Source organism: Schistocerca americana, chromosome 1 (genome assembly GCF_021461395.2).
Source record: "Schistocerca americana isolate TAMUIC-IGC-003095 chromosome 1, iqSchAmer2.1, whole genome shotgun sequence".
Lineage (NCBI taxonomy): Eukaryota > Metazoa > Arthropoda > Insecta > Orthoptera > Acrididae > Schistocerca > Schistocerca americana.
Genome location: NC_060119.1, coordinates 1,105,775,060 through 1,105,794,072, shown reverse-complemented (window position 1 = coordinate 1,105,794,072; position 19,013 = coordinate 1,105,775,060). Strand labels below are relative to the sequence as shown.

General features: G+C 41.8%; 1 protein-coding gene across 1 annotated transcript in view; it reads left to right on the top strand.

Moving 5' to 3' along the window:
• LOC124596634 overlaps window positions 1-19,013 on the top strand; it is a 265,721-nt gene that overhangs the window by 119,564 nt on the left and 127,144 nt on the right. The window contains exon 12 of the mRNA XM_047135866.1: window positions 4,432-4,521. Within this exon, the coding sequence (XP_046991822.1) occupies window positions 4,432-4,521 (90 nt within the window). The remainder of the gene's footprint in view (window positions 1-4,431; window positions 4,522-19,013) is intronic.

The following is a 19,013-nucleotide window of genomic DNA, read 5'->3' as shown; positions in this document are numbered from 1 at the left end:
TAAGAAAGTGATATTGACAATTTCCGTCATAAAAGATTACAGACTAAATCAAACAATGAAATGTAACAACATTATGAAAAGGATACTTCGTAGATAGGTACAACAAAAAGACTGTCACAAAATAAGCTTTCAGCCAACAAGGCCTGTGTCAAAAATTCAAAAATAGACATCAACCACACACACACGTAAATGCAACTGACACACACAACCACAGTCTCTGAAGCCAGACTACGTATGAGCAGCAGCAGCAGTGCATGATGGGAGAAGCAACGGAGGGGGGGGGGGGGGAGGGGAGATGTAACGAGGAGGCTGGGCAGGAAGTGGGAGGGATAGCAGGGTAGGGGAGGAGTACAGTGAAGTGCTGCTAGTGGGAGCATGCAGGGATGAGGTGGAGAGAGGGTAGTGCAGCTAGGTGCAGTCGAGAGGTTAGAGAGAGGGCAGGGAAAAGGGATCGGGAGGGGGGGGGAGGGGGGGATAGCAGAAAAGGAGAGAAGTAAAAAGACTGAGTGCGTTGGTGGAATAGAGGGCTGTGTAGTGCTGGAATGAGAACAGGGAAGCGCTGGTGGGTGAGGAAAATGACTAAGGTTGAGATCAGGAAGGTTATGGAAACGTTGGATATATTGCAGGGAGGGTCCCCACATGCGCAGTTGGTGTGAAGGATCCATATGGCACAGGCTGTGAAGCAGTCATTGAAATGAAGAATGTGGGGTGCTCAGCAATAGGGTGCTCCAGTTGTTTCTTGGCCACAGTTTGTCGGTGCCCATTCATGTGGAAAGACAGCTTGTTGGTTGTCATGCCCACATACAATGCGGCACAGTGGTTGCAGCTTAGCTTGTAGATCACATAACAAGATTCACAGGTAGCCCTGCCTTTAATGGGATAGGTGATGTTTGTGACCGGACTGGAGCTGGTGGTCTTGGGAGTATGCATGGGACAGGTCTTCGATCTATGTCTATTACAGGGATTTGAGCCATGAGGAGAGGGGTTGGGAGCAGTGGTTGTGTAGGGATGGACAAGTGTATTGTGTATGTTCGGTGGACGGCGGAATACAACTGTGGGAGGGGTGGGAAGGATAGTGGGCAGGGCATTTCTCATTTCAGGGCATGACGAGAGGTAGTCAAAACCCTGGCAGAGAATGTAATTCAGTTGCTCCAGTCCTTGGAGGTATTGAGTTACGAGAGAATGGTCCTTTGTGGCCAGACGGTGAGACTTTGGGAGGTGGTGGGTGTCTGGAAAGATAAGGCACGGGAGATTTATTTTTGTACATGGTTGGGAGGATAATTACTGTCTGTAAAGCCCTCAGTGAGACCCTCAGTATATTTCGTGAAGGACCACTCGTCATTACAGATGCGATGGCCACGGATGCCCAGGCTATATGGTATGGAATGGGTGGCAGCTGTCGAAGTGGAGGTATTGCTGGTAGTTAGTGGGTTTGATACGGGCAGAGATACTGATGTAACCATCTTTGAGGTGGATGTCAACATCTAGGAAAGTGGCTTGTTGCATTGAGTAGGACCAGGTGAAGCGAATGGGGGAGAAGCTGTTGAGGTTCTGGAGGAATGTGGATGGGGTATCCTCACCCTCGATCCACATGGAAAGTATGTCATCAATGAATCTGAACCACGTGAGTGGTTTAGGATTCAGGGGTTTAGGAAGGATTCCTCTAGATGGCCCTTGAATAGGTTGGCATAGAATGGCCTCATGCGGGTGCCCGTAGCTGTATCCCGGATTTGTTGTAGGTAGTGTCTTCTAAGGAGAAGTAATTGTGGGTGAGAATATAGTTGGTCATGGTGACTAGGAAGGAGGTTGTTAGTTTGGAATACTTCGGGCGTTGGGATAGGTAGTGTTCAATTGTGGTATGGCCATGGGCATTAGGGATGTTAGTGTAAAGGGAGGTGGCATCAGTAGTGACGAGCAGGGCTCCATGTGGTAAAGGATCAGGAACTGTTGAGTATAATCTTACCTGCAGACAAAGGCTTCACCACTGTTGTTTTGAACCAAAAGATTTACGTGGCAGAAGGACCTTGCCGCCGGCCAGGGTGGCCGAGCGGTTCTAGGCACTTCAGCCTGGAACTGCGCAATGGCTACGGTCGCAAGTTTGAATCCTTCCTCGGGCATGGATGTGTGTGATGTCCTTAGATTAGTTAGGGTTAAGTAGTTCTAAGTTGTAAGGGACTGTGACCTCAGCTGTTAAGTCCCATAGTGCTCAGAGCCATTTGAACCTTACCTTGCCACAGTGACCCCATTCCAGAAATCCAGCAGGATCTCCAGTCTCTCCTCAAATCCTTAGGCCCTTTCCAGAAACTCTCCTGGAGTCCATCTCTCTCCTCACCCATACCACTCCCTGCAATCCTACCTTTTACATGCTTCCTGAAGTCCATAAACCCAATCACCCAGGAAACACCATTGTGGCCAGTTACTGGGTCTCCACTGAAAATCTCTGCTCTTGTAGACCAACACTTCAGCCCATTACCTGGAACCTACCCTCCTACATAAAATATGAGCTGTGAGGTAATGGATTGGGTGCAGTGGGAGTAGACAAGGGTATTGCATAGATTGGGTGGCAAGCAGAGTACCACCGTGGCAGCATTGCGAAGGATAGTGGGGAGGATATTTCTGATTTCAGAGCATGTGATAGATAGAGAATGTGAATTGGTTGTTACAGTTGTAGATGGTACTGACTCATGAGGCGAGTACTCCTTTGTGACCAGACAGTGGTTATGTGAGGCATGGTAGGTGACTTGACCCAAGGCACATATGACCTATTTCTAGACAACTTTGAGAGAGAGCATTGTAAAGGTCTCAGTGGGGTCCTTGACATATTTAGAGAGGGACTGCTCGTCATTACAGATGTGGTGAACGGGGGTGGCTAGGCTATAATGAAAGGATTTCTTGTTGTTGAATGGGTGACAGCTGTTTAAGTGGACTGTTGTTGGCAGTTGGTAAGTTTGATGTGGATGATGCTTACTTGAGGTATAGGTTGATATGAAGGGAGGTAGATTATCATGATGTCATCAATGATCTGAAATGGGGAGGGGGGGGGGGGTGTTGGGAGTTTGGGTGGTTAGGAAGGATTTCTCCATATAACCCATGAAGAGGTCAGCATAGGATTTTGTCATGCAGGTGCTCATTGCTAAACCAAGGATTTGTTTGTAGGTGATCCCGTCAACAGAGAAATAGTTGTGAGTGGTGGCATAGTTGGTCACGATGACCAAGAAGAAGGTAGTAGCTTTCGAGTCAGTCGTGCTGGGAGAGGTAGTGTTCAGTAGTGGCAAGGCCACGGGCATTGTGAATGTTAGTGTACAGGGAGATGGCATCAGCAGTAATAAGCAGGTAGGCCTGGTGGCAAAGGAACAGGAACTCTGGGGAGTCAGGGGATGAAATGATTATTGCCTTTTACGTAGGAGGGAAGGTTACAGGTAATACATATGGTCGAGTTTATGTACTGTAGGAAGCTCTTGAAGGTAGGAGTACAGGGAGCAGTGAAGATGAGGAGAAAGATACGCACAGAGGAGAGGTTCTTGGATAGACCTAAGGATTTGAGGAAGGACTGGAGATCTTCCTGGATTTCAGGAATGGAGTCACTATGGCAGGGCTTGTTGGTGGACTTACCTGACAACTGGGGATTGTCTCTGCCAAATAATCCCTGCAGTTCATAACCACAGTGGTCGAGTCTTTTCAGCAGATAAGATTATGAGGTTGGGATCACTTTTTAGATGGTGGAATGTGTGGTGTTGTTTTTTTATATAAAAATGTATGTTGTATCGGCAGTACTTGGAATTTTGCCTCCTAAAGGTAGGTACTGACCAGCCATTCTCTCATTGTTATCTATGCTCTTACTCTCTGTGTCTGCCTCCCCCCCCCCACCCCCCCCTCTCCCAGCGACCCTCTGTAGCCCCCTCTCCTTCAGCCCCTTTTTCACACGAAGATAGATCTTTTAAGAGCACTTGTGCACCAATTATCATTCTTTTGTAAGTGTGTTTGGACCGAGAAAATAATTTCTTAGCATTCTCTCTCTCTCTCTCTCTCACATTCTACGTTCTGCTCTCTCTCTCCCTCTCTCCCCCCGCCTCCCCTCCCTCTCTCCCCCTCTCTCCCTCCCTCCCTCCCTCCCTCCATCCATCCCTCCCTCCCTCTCTCCCTCTCCCTCTCTCCCTCTCCCTCTCTCCCTCTCCCTCCCTCTCTCCCACTCTCTCCCACTCTCTCTCTCTCTCTCTCTCTCTCTCTCTCTCTCTCTCTCTCTCTCCCCCCCCCACACTCTCCCTCTCTCCCCCCCCCCCCCCCCCCCGCCCTGTGTGTGTGTGTGTGTGTGTGTGTGTGTGTGTGTGTGTGTGTGTGTACCCTGAAGTGACATAGAAAAGAAAAAGTAGTTGTATACACCAGCTACAGTTGTTATATTCTCTAATATTTGTTATGCATCTTGCTTGACAGATCAGTCTCCAAATTTTACAACAATTGATGCAAGTCAGCCACTTTCAATTGCACCTAAGGGTTCTAAAATAGCGGTAAGAGAAACTCAAGGTAAGTGATGGTCATTAATTAGCTATTTATAAAAAGCTTAGTGCTTGTATTGATACATTTATTAAGTATACAGTGTGTTGGACATATCTTGCCTAACCAGAGACAGAGGAAATACTGCTGTGAAAATGTAAGAAGAACACTCACTATCTGAAAGTGATTTCATCCTGCAATGCTGTCTAGATAGTTTATTTCAAGGAATGCTGTATAAATAATTGCATTTGAATCCTCGTTGGTACCAAATGTTCTTTGAACTCACTATTGGGAATTAACCTTCTATCAATTCAAATGATCGCACAGTCGTCTTGGCCAGAACTTTCGTTTGTCTATATCTTTCCTCTCTGCTCCAAGGACTTGATGACTTTTTTTTTGCTGGTAATGTTTAGAAAGTGGACGATGACAGAGTTGAGTAAAAATAGTTTTTAGCTAATCACAGACTGTACAGTTTATTACTGAAATCATTACTAATTTAAAACTGTTTTAATTACTTCTTGAGGGTATTTTTGGTCTGTTGTTGCAACTACAAATATGAGTGATTTTTTTCACCAGACGCGTTTCGCTTTATTGTAGTAAACAATCGTCAGTGGTTTGTAATTAAGTCATTTACATTTTGATTTGCTTTTTAGATCGAAAAACTGTCTGTTAAGGATAGGTTGATTTATACTTAGGTGATTTTTCGGCTGATTTCTTGCTTACATCGGGAAATGGCACATCAATGTTTCTCTGTTTTTAACACTGATAGTTTTTGTCTAGTTTTTAGATGTTCTGCAGCACAATGCACTTCTCACACCACTCTTTTATGCGCACCACTGTATTCTGTTTCTTTTTGTACTTCAAGTATGTGGTGTTGTATGTGTGATGTAGTGTTGCCAACATAAGCTTTCTGCTACTTCGTCTTTGACCTACAACATTTTTTAAAATTAGATTGTTGTATGTGTGTAATTCTATTTAATTATGTTTCTGTGTATTTATATGTGCTGTGCAAGAGTAGAGAAGCAGTAGCGCTGTAGAAATTTTTTTTTTTTTTTTTTTTTTTTTTTTTTTTTTTTTTAGGGGGAAGGGGAAACTATGATGAGTGGACATAAGTATGTAGCAGTGTGATGTAGTGTGAGGAGCGAGAAGTGAAATGAAACTGTGACTGGGGTGGGGTGGGGGTGAAGGATGGGAAAAGGCTCTTTTCTTTTGTGTGTAATTTCACCAGTTATTCTGTATAGAGTCTGGTTTCCAATATTTATCTGGTCATTGAGCAGCTGTTTATTTTGTATTAATGCTTTTTGTGTGTGGGAATTTGCTTGGAAAGGGAAGAGGTGTCTGTCTTTACTGATTGTTATGATATTCATATCGTTTTCAATATTGCTTGGTCTATGGTGTTTTCTTCTTTTAGATGATCAGCAAATGTTGAATGATTTGTACCATATTTGAATGCTCTGATGTGTTCTTTATATCTTGTGGCAAATGTCCTGCCAGACATTCCAGTGTACATCTTCTCACAATCTCTGCAGCTGAGCTGATAGATGCCACTTTGTTGGTATGTGTCTGGTTTTAATTTTAGTTTTGGGATGTGCTTTTGTATGGAATTGTTCATTTTGTAAGCAATGTTTATGCCTTGTTTTTTGAATATATTTCCTATTGTATGAGTGAATTTGTTGTGGTGGGTTACTGTATGCCACTTTTTTGTTTTAGTGATTTGTTGCGATGCTTTACCACAATACAGTGAAACGCGTCTGGTGAAAAAATCAAATATTTTTGTTTTTGCAACAACATACCAAAAATACCCTCAAGAATTATGAAGCAACTAAGGACACTATAGCCACACAAATGAAGAATTTAACGTTTTAATTACTCTCAATTCCAGCTATAATCCACATGCCACCTTGCTTGTTTCAAACTGAGACCTTACGATCATCGGAATGCGATAGGAATGATTGTATCCAAAAACATGTAAGTGCGGCAACCAGGTGCTGCCGATGCACATCTACAAATTTTATGCAACACAACTTCAGACTGTCATGCTGTGTACTTGTGCCAAGCGATGACAATCACTACTTCAGAATATTGTCAATGGTCAAATGCTGATCTCAGCTGAACCAGCGACATAATATGTAATTGGCAATGAAACATATTGATGTGTTTATGACCAAATGCTGTGAAGATTAACCAATATATCAATGTGGGAGGATATAGGGTCCTCACACGTTCCTGGAGCTAAAAAAATAAATTATGCATGGAGATTTATGGTGACATGAAATTTTATTGTAAAATTAATCAGTAAAAAGGACCCCAGTAGATAGGAAAGAAAGAACGCTTAAATACTGTGTAATGGTAGAGTAAAAGGCACAAGAATATTTACACTTAATAGCTGTCATCTCATGGAAACACAACTTTACTTTAAAGTTTTTATGACATTAAGGAAACAATCTCTCAGACGATATTCAAGAAAGTGTTTGGGATGGGGATGGGGGGAAGGCAGCACGTGCCCATGATAAAGAGCCGTGATAATTAATGTAAGTATCACTATTAATTAACATGCAAATTTTAGTTCAAAATCAATAACTATTTCTTCATTAAAACATATGCATAGTTTGACTTTTAAGAAAGGAAATTAACAAAATAATTAAATGTATATTCACTTTTCAGCCATTCACTAATTGCAATTAAATTTTTTTGTAAATGAAAATATTCAGTTCATCCTACTGTACCTTGTTCATCTTTCATTAAGCAAGCTTCATTATCCTTAATGGAATGTATATTGAAGGGAATATATACATAGGACATATATATTCCCAAGTTAAATACATAAATGCAGACAGTTAGGCAATTCTAAAATGAAAAAGAAAAGTAGAAGGGAGCAGAGCTAGGTTTGTGGCACATGGTGTATGTATCTAACTACATAAGTACCACTGAGTTTGGAATGTCCAGATATAAACACGCTTTATGTTGCACTATTTTATCTTAATCACTCATTGCACTCACGGGTACCCTTCTTTGTAAATAACCTGACTGGCACTGTAAATTTATCACAATAAGTGAAGACTTGTGTTGTCACTCCACTCCATATGGCCTTGTTGACAACCAGACCGCTCCCATGCTGTCTGCAATGGTGAGGCAAGCATGCAGCTGAACCACACAATGTAGGCTGGGAATGCTGCTCTGTGGAAGGTATGCGAAATGCTGATATTATGTTAAGTGGTGTAGTACTGCTCCCACGAGTCAGTTGTCTGCAGTAGATGATGTCATGATGTAGTGTCACATGCCGAACCCTTGTGATCACAGAGAGAAAACAGATGGCAGTATCACACCAAAAGCAAAACTTGCACTATCCCATCATAAAACACATGAATGATAATCACACATAAAAAAAATAATTTGAAACAGTGCAATGACATAACTTTAAACACACTCCTTTAGGAAACACTACTGAATTTCTGCACAAGTCACAGTTTTGAAAGTCACCACGAATTAGTGTCACTCAAAAGTGAAAGTGTAATTTCCTCCTCCTCCCTTTCCACTCTGTCTCATTTTTGAGTAAACCACCTTTGTCAGTGTTTCAGAAAGTTCCTTAAACAAAGCAACACCAGATTACTTCCTGTATAATTTTAAAACTGATGCAGAGCTGCATCTCAAAACCTCTTGATATTTATGTGAAATATAAATGTGAACAAACATGACATCATAGGCTTTAACAAGAAGGGTAGGCCAGAGAGAGATCGGTAGGGGGCACAAAAGCAGGAGAGAAGACATCAAAAGTGGTCAATTCTTATGCACTAACAAAAGTTGTAGGTTGTTTGCTACTAAGATCTTGGCCACAGTGTTCTGTGACTGCAAAGGCAATGGCAAACATGTTTCCTGCTGGAACACAACCGTTAATGATGCCTGCTGTCATAATCTCCTTTGCCGAGCTTGAGCTGCCTACTGCCCAAAAAGGCACAGCATCCATGTCAGAAGTCTGTTACTCATCTACAGTTGCGCCAGACCTTACACCACAACAATAATCCAACAAACATTGGAAGATATTCATTGGACTGATCTCGATCATCCAGCCTATAACGTAGACTTGTCATGCTGGGGCCACTCATTGAAGATTTTTGACAATGCAGAATTACTACAGCTCTTGCAAGATAGCTCAAGGATAAACTAGATGCCAGTTGGAGTGCCATATTTATTACTGTAAATAATTCTGTTGTGTGTACTGGGGCTATTACAGTTTCTGAACGTGAAATAATTTGAATGAAATTGAAGCATCAAAAGTGGTTCAAAATGGTAATTGGGTGCTTTTATGAGGTTTGTCCGGAAAATATGTATAAAAGTTGAATATTAACTTTATTTTACAATTATTCAGGTATTACAATATGGTCTCTTTCAAAGTACTCGCCCTGAGATGCGATACACTTCTGCCAACGCCGTTTCCACTGTAGATAACATTGCTCAAAGTCTTCAGTTGTGATGTTCTTCAGTTGCCGTGTCGTTTCCGCATTGATGGCTTCCACATCTCCCAAGTGCCGCCCCCGAAGCACCATTTTGGATTTCGGGAACATGAAGAAGTCAAACGGGGCTAAATCGGGTGAATAAGGTGGGCGGTCTGTCACGGTGATTGAGCTTCGGGTCAAAAACTCTCACACAACGAGCGACGTGTGAGCGGGTGCATTGTCGTGATGAAGGATCCACCTGCCCCCTTTTGCCAACTCTGATCGAACTCGGGCCACATGAGCTCTGAGCCATGTCAGAACTTCAACGTAAAAATTTCCGTTCGCTCTCTGGCCGGGAGGGACAAATTCCTTGTGAACAATGCCCCTAGAATCAAAGAAAACAATCAACATTGTCTTCACATTGGACCTTGATTTTCGCGACTTTTTTGTTCTCGGTTCTCCTGCTAGTTTCCATTCCTTGCTTTGAGATTTGAGCTCCACATCGAATTCGTAAAACCAGGACTCGTCTCCAGTGATGACTCGGTTGAGAAAGTCCCCTCATTCCTCTGCTTCCAACCAGTCCTCACAGCACTCAACGCTATTTGCTTTCTGTTCTGGCATCAAGAGCTTCGGTACGATTTTCATACACAATTTCTTCATTTCAAGTTTTTGTGTCAGGATTTTGTGAACGATTGTTTTGGGGATTGACAGCTCGTCAGCAATCATTCTGACTGTCAATCTACGGTCTTTAAGAACACAAGCCTGAATTCGTTCAACATTTGCATCGGAGCTCGATGTCGACGGGCGTCTTGGGCGAGGGCCATCATTCACTTCTTCTTGGCCATCCCGAAACCTTTTTAACCACTTGTTCACGGTTGGTTCCTTCAGAGAATTGTCTCCGTAAACCTGTTTCAAACACTCAAAAATCTCACGGCCATTCTTGCCTAGCTATGCAAGAAACTTGATGTTGATGCGCTGTTCCTCAATCAGAGAGAGCTCCATGCCGACGGCAGGTGAAAAAGAGTAACTGTCAGCAAGCTGCCGCACACTCCCACCTTCACGCAGAGTGCTCTGACTCGAACTGAGCGTTGATGGGATTGATTACAGCAGTAGTCCCACCTGGCGGTGACTGCAACTTGTAACATAAAGACATTATTCAACTTTTATACGTATTTTCCGGACAAACCTCGTATAGAGGATCTGGGAGAGGAGTTATGATGGCAAAGCACTTTAGAGCCAATTTGGACAGTATCACAAGTAAGTTTCCTGACCCTGCTGTTGTAATAGGAGGAGACCTCACATTGCCAACTATAGAATGGGAGAGCCACATAATTAAATTGTTCCAAGAGGAAGGGATTCATGTGAGATCATTCTGAAAGTCTAGTCTACAAATGACTTCATAAAGATAGATAGAAAGAGACGTGAGGGCAATGTCTGCGACCACCTATAAGTAACAGACCCTAACTTTTCTAATCAGTTAATATCGAGGAGGGAACCACTGGTCATAAGGCTGTAATAGGACCACTGACTACGGATTCTACAAGGAATGTTAAAAAAGTAAGGATATACTTTTATTAGCAAGATTAACCAGAGATAAACTGCAGAATATGTAAGTAGTCATCATGAAATACTCAGCTCTAAGAATGAAGACGTGGAGCCAAATAGTAAAACTCAAAAGCATTCCTCAGTAGGCCTTAGATTAGCATGTGCTGGTCAAGGTTGTGGGGTATGGAAAAGACCAACTGTGGTTCAGTATTGCCGTGATAACATAGAAAGCCTCTACAATTTAAGTGAAGTCAAAACCTAACAAGCAAACAGAAGCTGATGAAGCCAAAAGAGCAGAACGAGAGCAATGCAATAAGAATTTGATGAATTAGAAAGTGAAATTTTGCAAAAGAATTTGACTCAAATTCCCAATAAGTTTTTTTTTCCTTACATTAAATCAGTAAGCAAATTGAATTCACACATTCAGTCACTCAGTGATCATATTGGAACCAAAACAGAAGATGGCAGAGATAAGACCGAAATACTGAATTTGGCTTTCCAAAATTGTTTTACTGTGGAAGGTTGTTATACAATTCTGCACTTCAGTCATCACATGAATACCAAAATTCCAGGTACTGGGACAGAAAATCAACTAAAACTGCTTAACACCAGAGAGCAACTGGACCAGATAATACACCAGTGAGGTTCAACAGAGTTCAAGTGAAATATCTTGCTCCTCCTCTAACAGTAGTTCATTGTTGGTCCGGACCACTGCAGGATACCTAATGATTGGAAAAGAAGAGCTGGTCATTTCCGTTTTCTAGAAGGATCACTGTACGCAAGCACATAATAATGGGCCTGTATCAGTGATGTCGTCTGCTGTAGACTTCTGGAACCGTCTGCTGTAGAATTCTGGAACAAGATTTGTGCTCATATGTTATGACATACTTAATTCAGCATGGAGTTTGCTAACAGAGCTCTTTCAAAATTCAACCCACTGTGTTCTTTTCACAAGATTTTAGAGTGCCATAGACAAAGGTGCCCAGATTGGAGCTGTGCTCCCTGACTTCTGGAAGGCATTCAGTACAGTTCTGCACCATTTTTTGACAAACGAAATACAAACTTACCGAGTATCTGATCACATTTGTGATTGGATTCAAGACTTCCATGCAGGCAGAATTAAACACACTGTTCTTAATGGAATAAAATTGACAGATGTGAAGGGAATGTCATAGGGCTGTTACTATTTACAATTTATGTTAACGATTTAGTAGATAATATTGGAGGCCCTGCAGGGCTATTTGCAGACATTGCTTTTATCTGTAGGAAGGTTACAATTCTAGAAGACTGTCCTGAAAGGCAGGAATAGCAGTCGAAGATTGACATTTGTTACAGGGACTGACAGTTGATGCTGACTATGAATAAATTTAATGTATTGCACATAAATAAACTAAGATATTCACTATTGTTGGATTATGCTAGTGGCAACAAATGGCTGGAGACAGTAACTATATTAAACACAGAGGACTAACCACATGGAGCAAACTGAAGTGGAATGACAATATAATTCAGATAGTAGGAAAAACAAATACTGTGCTGAGATTCAATGGGAGAATCTGAAGGAAGTGTAATTCATTCATGTTCAACTGATTGTCAAAATTGATTGTACTGCCAGAAGGACTCTCTGCTGAACACTGTATGGTGGCTTGCAGAGTATGGCTGTAGATGTAGTAGAGATTTTTTTTTTATTTTTTATTTTTTTTATTTTTTTCTCGAAAAGGCGTTCATTAGCCTACCAAGTAGGGTTAACAGAAGAGATATAGAAGATCCAACGAAAAATTGCATGTCTTGTCATTGGATCATTCACTAGGTACAAGAGCACTGTGGAGGAGATGCTTAACAAAACCAAGTTGCAGATGCTACTACAGAAGTGGTGTGCATCACAAATAGGTTTACTCTGGTAATTTCAAGAGCTTATGTTCCAAGAACAGTCAGGAAAGATATTACTTCTTTCCACTTACCTCTTCTGACATGATCACGGCAAGAAAGCAGAGAAATTAGAGCGCATTTGGAGCTTTACCAGAAAATCATGCTTATCATGTACCATGGACGAAACAGAAAAGGGGTGAAAAAATAGTACTGCCAGAAGGACTCTCTGCTAAACACAGTGTGGTGGCTTGCGGAGTATAGCTGTAGATGTAATAGAGATGCATATTTTTTTGAAAGGCATTAAAAATCTATTGGTTTATGGAAGAAGATTAAATTTTAATTAATTTTCAGTAATCAAAATTTAGTTACCAAACTTGTCTCTATTTGATCTTGCCTCATATAAGAAGCCTGAGAAGTGCCAGGTGCTTTAATTAGTGGATCAGTGCAATGACTGTTGTCCTGTCATTGTAACCTGTAAAACCAGTATTACAGCCATCTCCAAAGTCCCGAGTTGGGGATGAAAATCAGTCCAAAACCATCAGCTCATGTGACATTGGTCAAATCGTGTGACATTGGTCCTGTCTGATGGATCAGACAATGACCACACTATCCACGGTACAGGTGTCGATGTCTTCATGAGGGAACCAGCAAGTTCCTCAAGTAAACCCCTCTGTGCTAAAAATTCAAAACAATGTAGGAAAAACAGAAAAAAAAACCTCACCACTAATACAGTTCCTATCTTACAGTGAACATCAATAGTTCCAGAACTTTTGTGAAGGATCTAAGACTTAGCTGAAGGAAGAGCAATGCGTATGTGTCCCCAGGAGACACATTTTTAAACAGTTGATGCCCCTGCGTTACAGGTTGCTTCCTCCACAAGAAGGTTTTTATAAGCCGTCTGTACAAACCCACGCCTCTCCCTTCACCAACATCCTAAAACAGTCACAATATTGGTCCATGTTCATCGTAGGTTCACAATGTGTTTAGACGAAGTAGTTCTCAGTGAAGTCATTACTCAGTGCTCCCACCCCTTCCTCCTCTGTGGAGATTTGAATATACACAGCATTCTTAAATAGAATAAATTGTCTTTTTGCTGAGGTAACAGTTGGATCTGGCACATAGGCCATGAGAGGTAGTACTGAAGTACTGCCAGTGAATGAAAAGTGAAGAAAAAATATTTGAATTAACAATAAAACAGTTCATGTATCCTCTAGACTGGTGGCAGCTTCCACAACAGCATCCAGGTGGGCCGATCATGTTACCAAATTGATCCACCATGTTGCTGAAGCATCCATTCCACAGCCTCCAGGTTAGCTAAAAAGGCAGCCTGCCCCTTGGTGGAGCGACAAATGCTACTCTGTGATCAGGCCAGGCAGGCTTGTGTTGGTTCAAGTGCTGGCCAACTGCAGGGAACCTCGCAGCCTTTTGGGTTGGAAGAGTGAAATGTTGTCTAATTATGAGAGAGAGGATGAAAAAGTTGTGGCAACAGTTACTGAGCAACACCAAAAGTGCAGTCATATGGGAGACCATCGGGAGGATTTCTAGGAGAAGCAGGAGATGTCTGATGGCTGCTGGAATGAGGATCAGAAGTTCCTATAACAATCTGCAGTGGTGGAATGCTTTGCCAGGGTTACCACCATTGCAAGTCAGTATCCTGTTTCCATACACTACACAGTGGCTGCTGAGAGGAGCAGTTGGGACTTTAGTTCCGCCAATGATAAAGCCTACAACTGCCCCTTTTTCATGTGAGAACTGGATTCTACATTATCTGTGCCTCGTGATGCATCACTTGGTCACGATCATGTCCATTGTAGTATGCTGTGATAATTCCAAAGCCCCACAAATGGGGCTTCTGAGTATGTCTTCCCATCTGTTTTCACCCCTTCCTTTCGCCATGATATTTTAAATAAGGAATCAGTGACATCTCCTCTGGCTGCCTTTGATGAGAAAACAGTGTCACTCGAGGTACTGTTTTAAGTGTGATTGTGCTTGCTATAGCTATTAATAGTATAATGTCAACAGTTAAGTCCTGTCCAGTGGTCTTTGTTCGTGGACGTCTTCTCCGTCTTTTCTTCCACCTCCTGTCTTGCAACAACAGCTTGTCAGTTGAAACTGACTGTTAGGTACAAAATCTGAGCTTATGGAATATCAGATTAAATTTGCAACTGGATTGAGGAATTTCTAGCAAACATATCACAGCATGTTGCCCATAGTGGAGCAGGTATAAAAGTAATTTCTGGTGTTCCCCAGGGGACGTTATGGGACTGATACTTTCCACAGTGTATATAAATGAACCAGTAGATAATGTTGGAAGTTCCATGAGGCTTTTCGTAGATGATGCTATTGTATACGGAAAAGTCACAACGCAAGAAAATGTAGCTAAATGCAGAAAACCCTGCAGAGATTTGACACTTGGTGCAGGGAGTGGCAACTGATCCTCATCATCAACAGATGTAACGTGTTGCGAATACATGGACAGAAAGACTCTTCATTGTATGATTACAAGATTGCAGGACAATCACTAGAAGCAGTTACTTCCATAAAATTCTAGGAGTATGTGTACAGAGTGATTTGAATTGGAACAACCATATAAAATTACCGGGGGTAAGGCAGATGCCAGACTGAGATTCTAAGAAGAATCTTCAGGAAATGTAGTCCATCAACAAAGGAAGTAGCACCCAAAATATTTTTTTGGCCATTACTTGAATATTGCTCGTCATTATAGGATCGATATCTGATAGGTCTGATAGGGAAAATAGAGAAGATACAAAGAAGAGCAGCATGGTTCGTTACAGGTTCATGTAGTAGGTGTAAAAGCATCATGGAGACAGTCATGTCCAGTGGCAGATGCTGTTAGAGAGGCTTTCTGCATCGCAGTATGGTCTACTGTTAAAGTTCTGAGAGTGTATGTTCCAAGAAGAGTCAACCAATATATTGCTTCCTCCTATGTATATCTTGTGAAAATACCTTCAAGACAAAATTAGAGAGATTCGAGCCCACAGGGCAGGAATTATTCTTTCCTTGAATCATAATGCGACTAGAACAGAGAAGGGGTAAGTGACACTGGTTCACAATGTACCCCGTGCCACACACTGTAAGGTGGCTTGCGGAGTATCTGTATCTACATCTGTGTCTACATAGATACTGTGCTGTCCACCGTATGGTGCATGGCGGTAGGTACCTTGTATAATTACTGGTCATTTCCTTTCCTGTTCCACTTGCAGATAGAGCGAGGGAAAACTACTGTCAATATACCTCCTTAAGAGTCCTAATTTCTTATATTTTACCTTCATGATTCTTACACGCAATATGTATTGGGGTTAGTAGATTTGTTCTACAGTCAGCTTCGGATGCTGGTTCTCTAAATTTTCTTAATAGCGTTCCTCAAAAAGGATGTTGCCTCCCCTCAAGGGATTCCCATTTGAGTTCCTGAAGCACATCTGTAACACTTGTGTTTTGTTCTTCAGTTGTAACACATCTAGCAGTCCGCCTCCGAATTGCTTCAATATCTTCGTTTAATCCAACCTGGTATGAATCCTAAACACTTCAGCAGTACTCAAGAATGGGGCACACTAGTGTCCTATATGCAGTCTCCTTTACAGATGAAACACACTTAACACACTTCCCTAGAATTTCCCACTAAACCGAAGTTGACCATTTCGCCTTCCCTACCACAATCTTCACATGTTTGTTTCATTCCATATTGCGTTGCACTGTGACTGTGTCAACATTTTTCTATATTGAGAGCTAGCTACCATTCACATAACAACTAGAAATTTCATCTAAGTCATCTTGTATCCTTCTACAGTCACTCAATGATGACACCTTACCGCACGTGACAGCAACATCAGCAGACAACTAGAGATTGCTTCCTATCCTGTATGCCAAATCATTTACGTATATGGAGAATTATAGTGGTGCTATCCCACATCCCTTGTGTTTAATTGCTATTCTTGTTCTGCTTCCTTTGTATATTACATAAGCAGCTGTCAGCCTTGTACAGTGATAACAACTCAATAGTCAGCTACCTTGTTCACTGGAATTCCAAACTTAATATTGCTGGGGGGAGAGGGGGGGGGGGCGAGGGGGGGGGGGAGAAGAAGAAGGAAGAAAGAAGGCAGACCTAACAACTCTATACAACAAACAACACCATGTTGTTGTTGTTGTTGTTGTTGTTGTGGTCTTCAGTCCTGAGACTAGTTTGATGCAGCTCTCCATGCTACTCTATCCTGTGCAAACTTCTTCATCTCCCAGTACTTACTGCAACCTACATCCTTCTGAATCTGCTTAGTGTATTCATCTCTTGGTCTCCCTCTACGATTTTTACCCTCCACGCTGCCCTCCAATGCTAAATTTGTGATCCCTTGATGCCTCAAAACATGTCCTACCAACCGATCCCTTCTTCTAGTCAAGTTGTGCCACAAACTTCTCTTCTCCCCAATCCTATTCAGTACCTCCTCATTAGTTATGTGATCTACCCACCTAAGCTTCAACATTCTTCTGTAGCACCACATTTCAAAAGCTTCTATTCTCTTCTTGTCCAAACTATTTATCGTCCATGTTTCACTTCCATACATGGCTACACTCCATACAAATACTTTCAGAAACGACTTCCTGACACTTAAATCTATATTCGATGTTAACAAATTTCTCTTCTTCAGAAACGCTTTCCTTGCCATTGCCAGTCTACATTTGATATCCTCTCTACTTCGACCATGATCAGTTATTTTGCTCCTCAAATAGCAAAACTCCTTTACTACTTTAAGTGTCTCATTTCCTAATCTAATTCCCACAGCATCACCCGACTTAATTCGACTACATTCCATTATCCTCCTTTTGCTTTTGTTGATGTTCATCTTATATCCTCCTTTCAAGACACTGTCCACTCCGTTCAACTGCTCTTCCAAGTCCTTTGCCGTCTCTGACAGAATTACAATGTCATCGGCGAACCTCAAAGTTTTTATTTCTTCTCGCTGGATTTTAATACCTACTCCAAATTTTTCTTTTGTTTCCTTTACTGCTTGCTCAATATACAGATTGAACAACATCGGGGAGAGGCTACAACCCTGTCTCACTCCCTTCCCAACCACTGCTTCCCTTTCATACCCCTCGACTCTTATAACTGCCATCTGGTTTCTGTACAAATTGTAAATATCCTTTCGCTCCCTGTAATTTACCCCTGCCACCTTTAAAATTTGAAAGAGAGTTTTCCAGCCAACATTGTCAAAAGCTTTCTCTAAGTCTACAAATGCTAGAAACGGAAGTTTGCCTTTCCTTAATCTTTCTTCTAAGATAAGTCGTAGGGTCAGTATTGCCTCACGTGTTCCAACATTTCTACGGAATCCAAGCTGATCTTCCCCGAGGTCGGCTTCTACAAGTTTTTCCATTCGTCTATAAAGAATTCGTGTTAGTATTTTGCAGCTGTGACTTATTAAGCTGATAGTTCGGTAATTTTCACATTTGTCAACACCTGCTTTCTTTGGGATTGGAATGATTATATTCTTCTTGAAGTCTGACGGTATTTTTCCTGTCTCATACATCTTGCTCACCTGATGGTAGTGTTTTGTCAGGACTGGCTCTCCCAAGGCCGTCAATAGTTCTAATGGAATATTGTCTACTCCTGGGGCCTTGTTTCGACTCAGGTCTTTCAGTGCTCTGTCAAACTCTTCACGCAGTATCGTATCTCCCATTTCATCTTCATCCACATCCTCTTCCATTTCCATAATATTGTCCTCAAGTACATCGCCCTTGTATAGACCCTCTATATACTCCTTCCACCTTTCTGCTTTCCCTTCTTTGCTTAGAACTGGGTTTCCATCTGAGCTCTCGATATTCATACAAGTGGCTCTCTTTTCTCCAAGGTCTCTTTAATTTTCCTGTAGGCAGTATCTATCTTACCCCTAGTGAGATAAGCCTCTACATCCTTACATTTGTCCTCTAGCCATGCCTGCTTAGCCATTTTGCACTTCCTGTCGATCTCATTTTTTAGATGTTTGTATTCCTTTTTGCCTGCTTCATTTACTGCATTTTTATATTTTATCCTTTCATCAATTAAATTCAATATTTCTTCTGTTACCCAAGGATTTCTACTAGCCCTCGTCTTTTTACCTGCTTGATCCTGTGCTGCCTTCACTACTTCATCCCTCAGAGCTACCCATTCTTCTTCTACTGTATTTCTTTGCCCCATTCCTGTCAATTGTTCCCTTATGCTCTCCCTGAAATTCTGTACAACCTCTGGTTTAGTCAGTTTATCCAGGTCCCATCTCCTTAAATTCCCACCTTTTTGCAGTTTCTTCAGTTTTAATCTACAGTTCGTAACCAATAGATTGTGGTAAGAGTCCACATCTGCCCCTGGAAATGTCTTACAATTTAAACCTGGTTCCTAGATCTCTGTCTTACCATTATATAATCTATCTGATACCTTTTAGTGTCTCCAGGATTCTTCCATGTATACAACCTTCTTTTATGATTCTTGAACCCAGTGTTAGCTATGATTAAGTTATGCTCTATGCAAAATTCTACCAGACGGCTTCCTCTTTCATTTCTTACCCCCAATCCATATTCACCTACTATATTTCCTTCTCTCCCTTTTCCTACACTCGAATTCCAGTCCCCCATGACTATTAAATTTTCGTCTCCCTTCACTACCTGAATAATTTCTTTCATCTCATCACA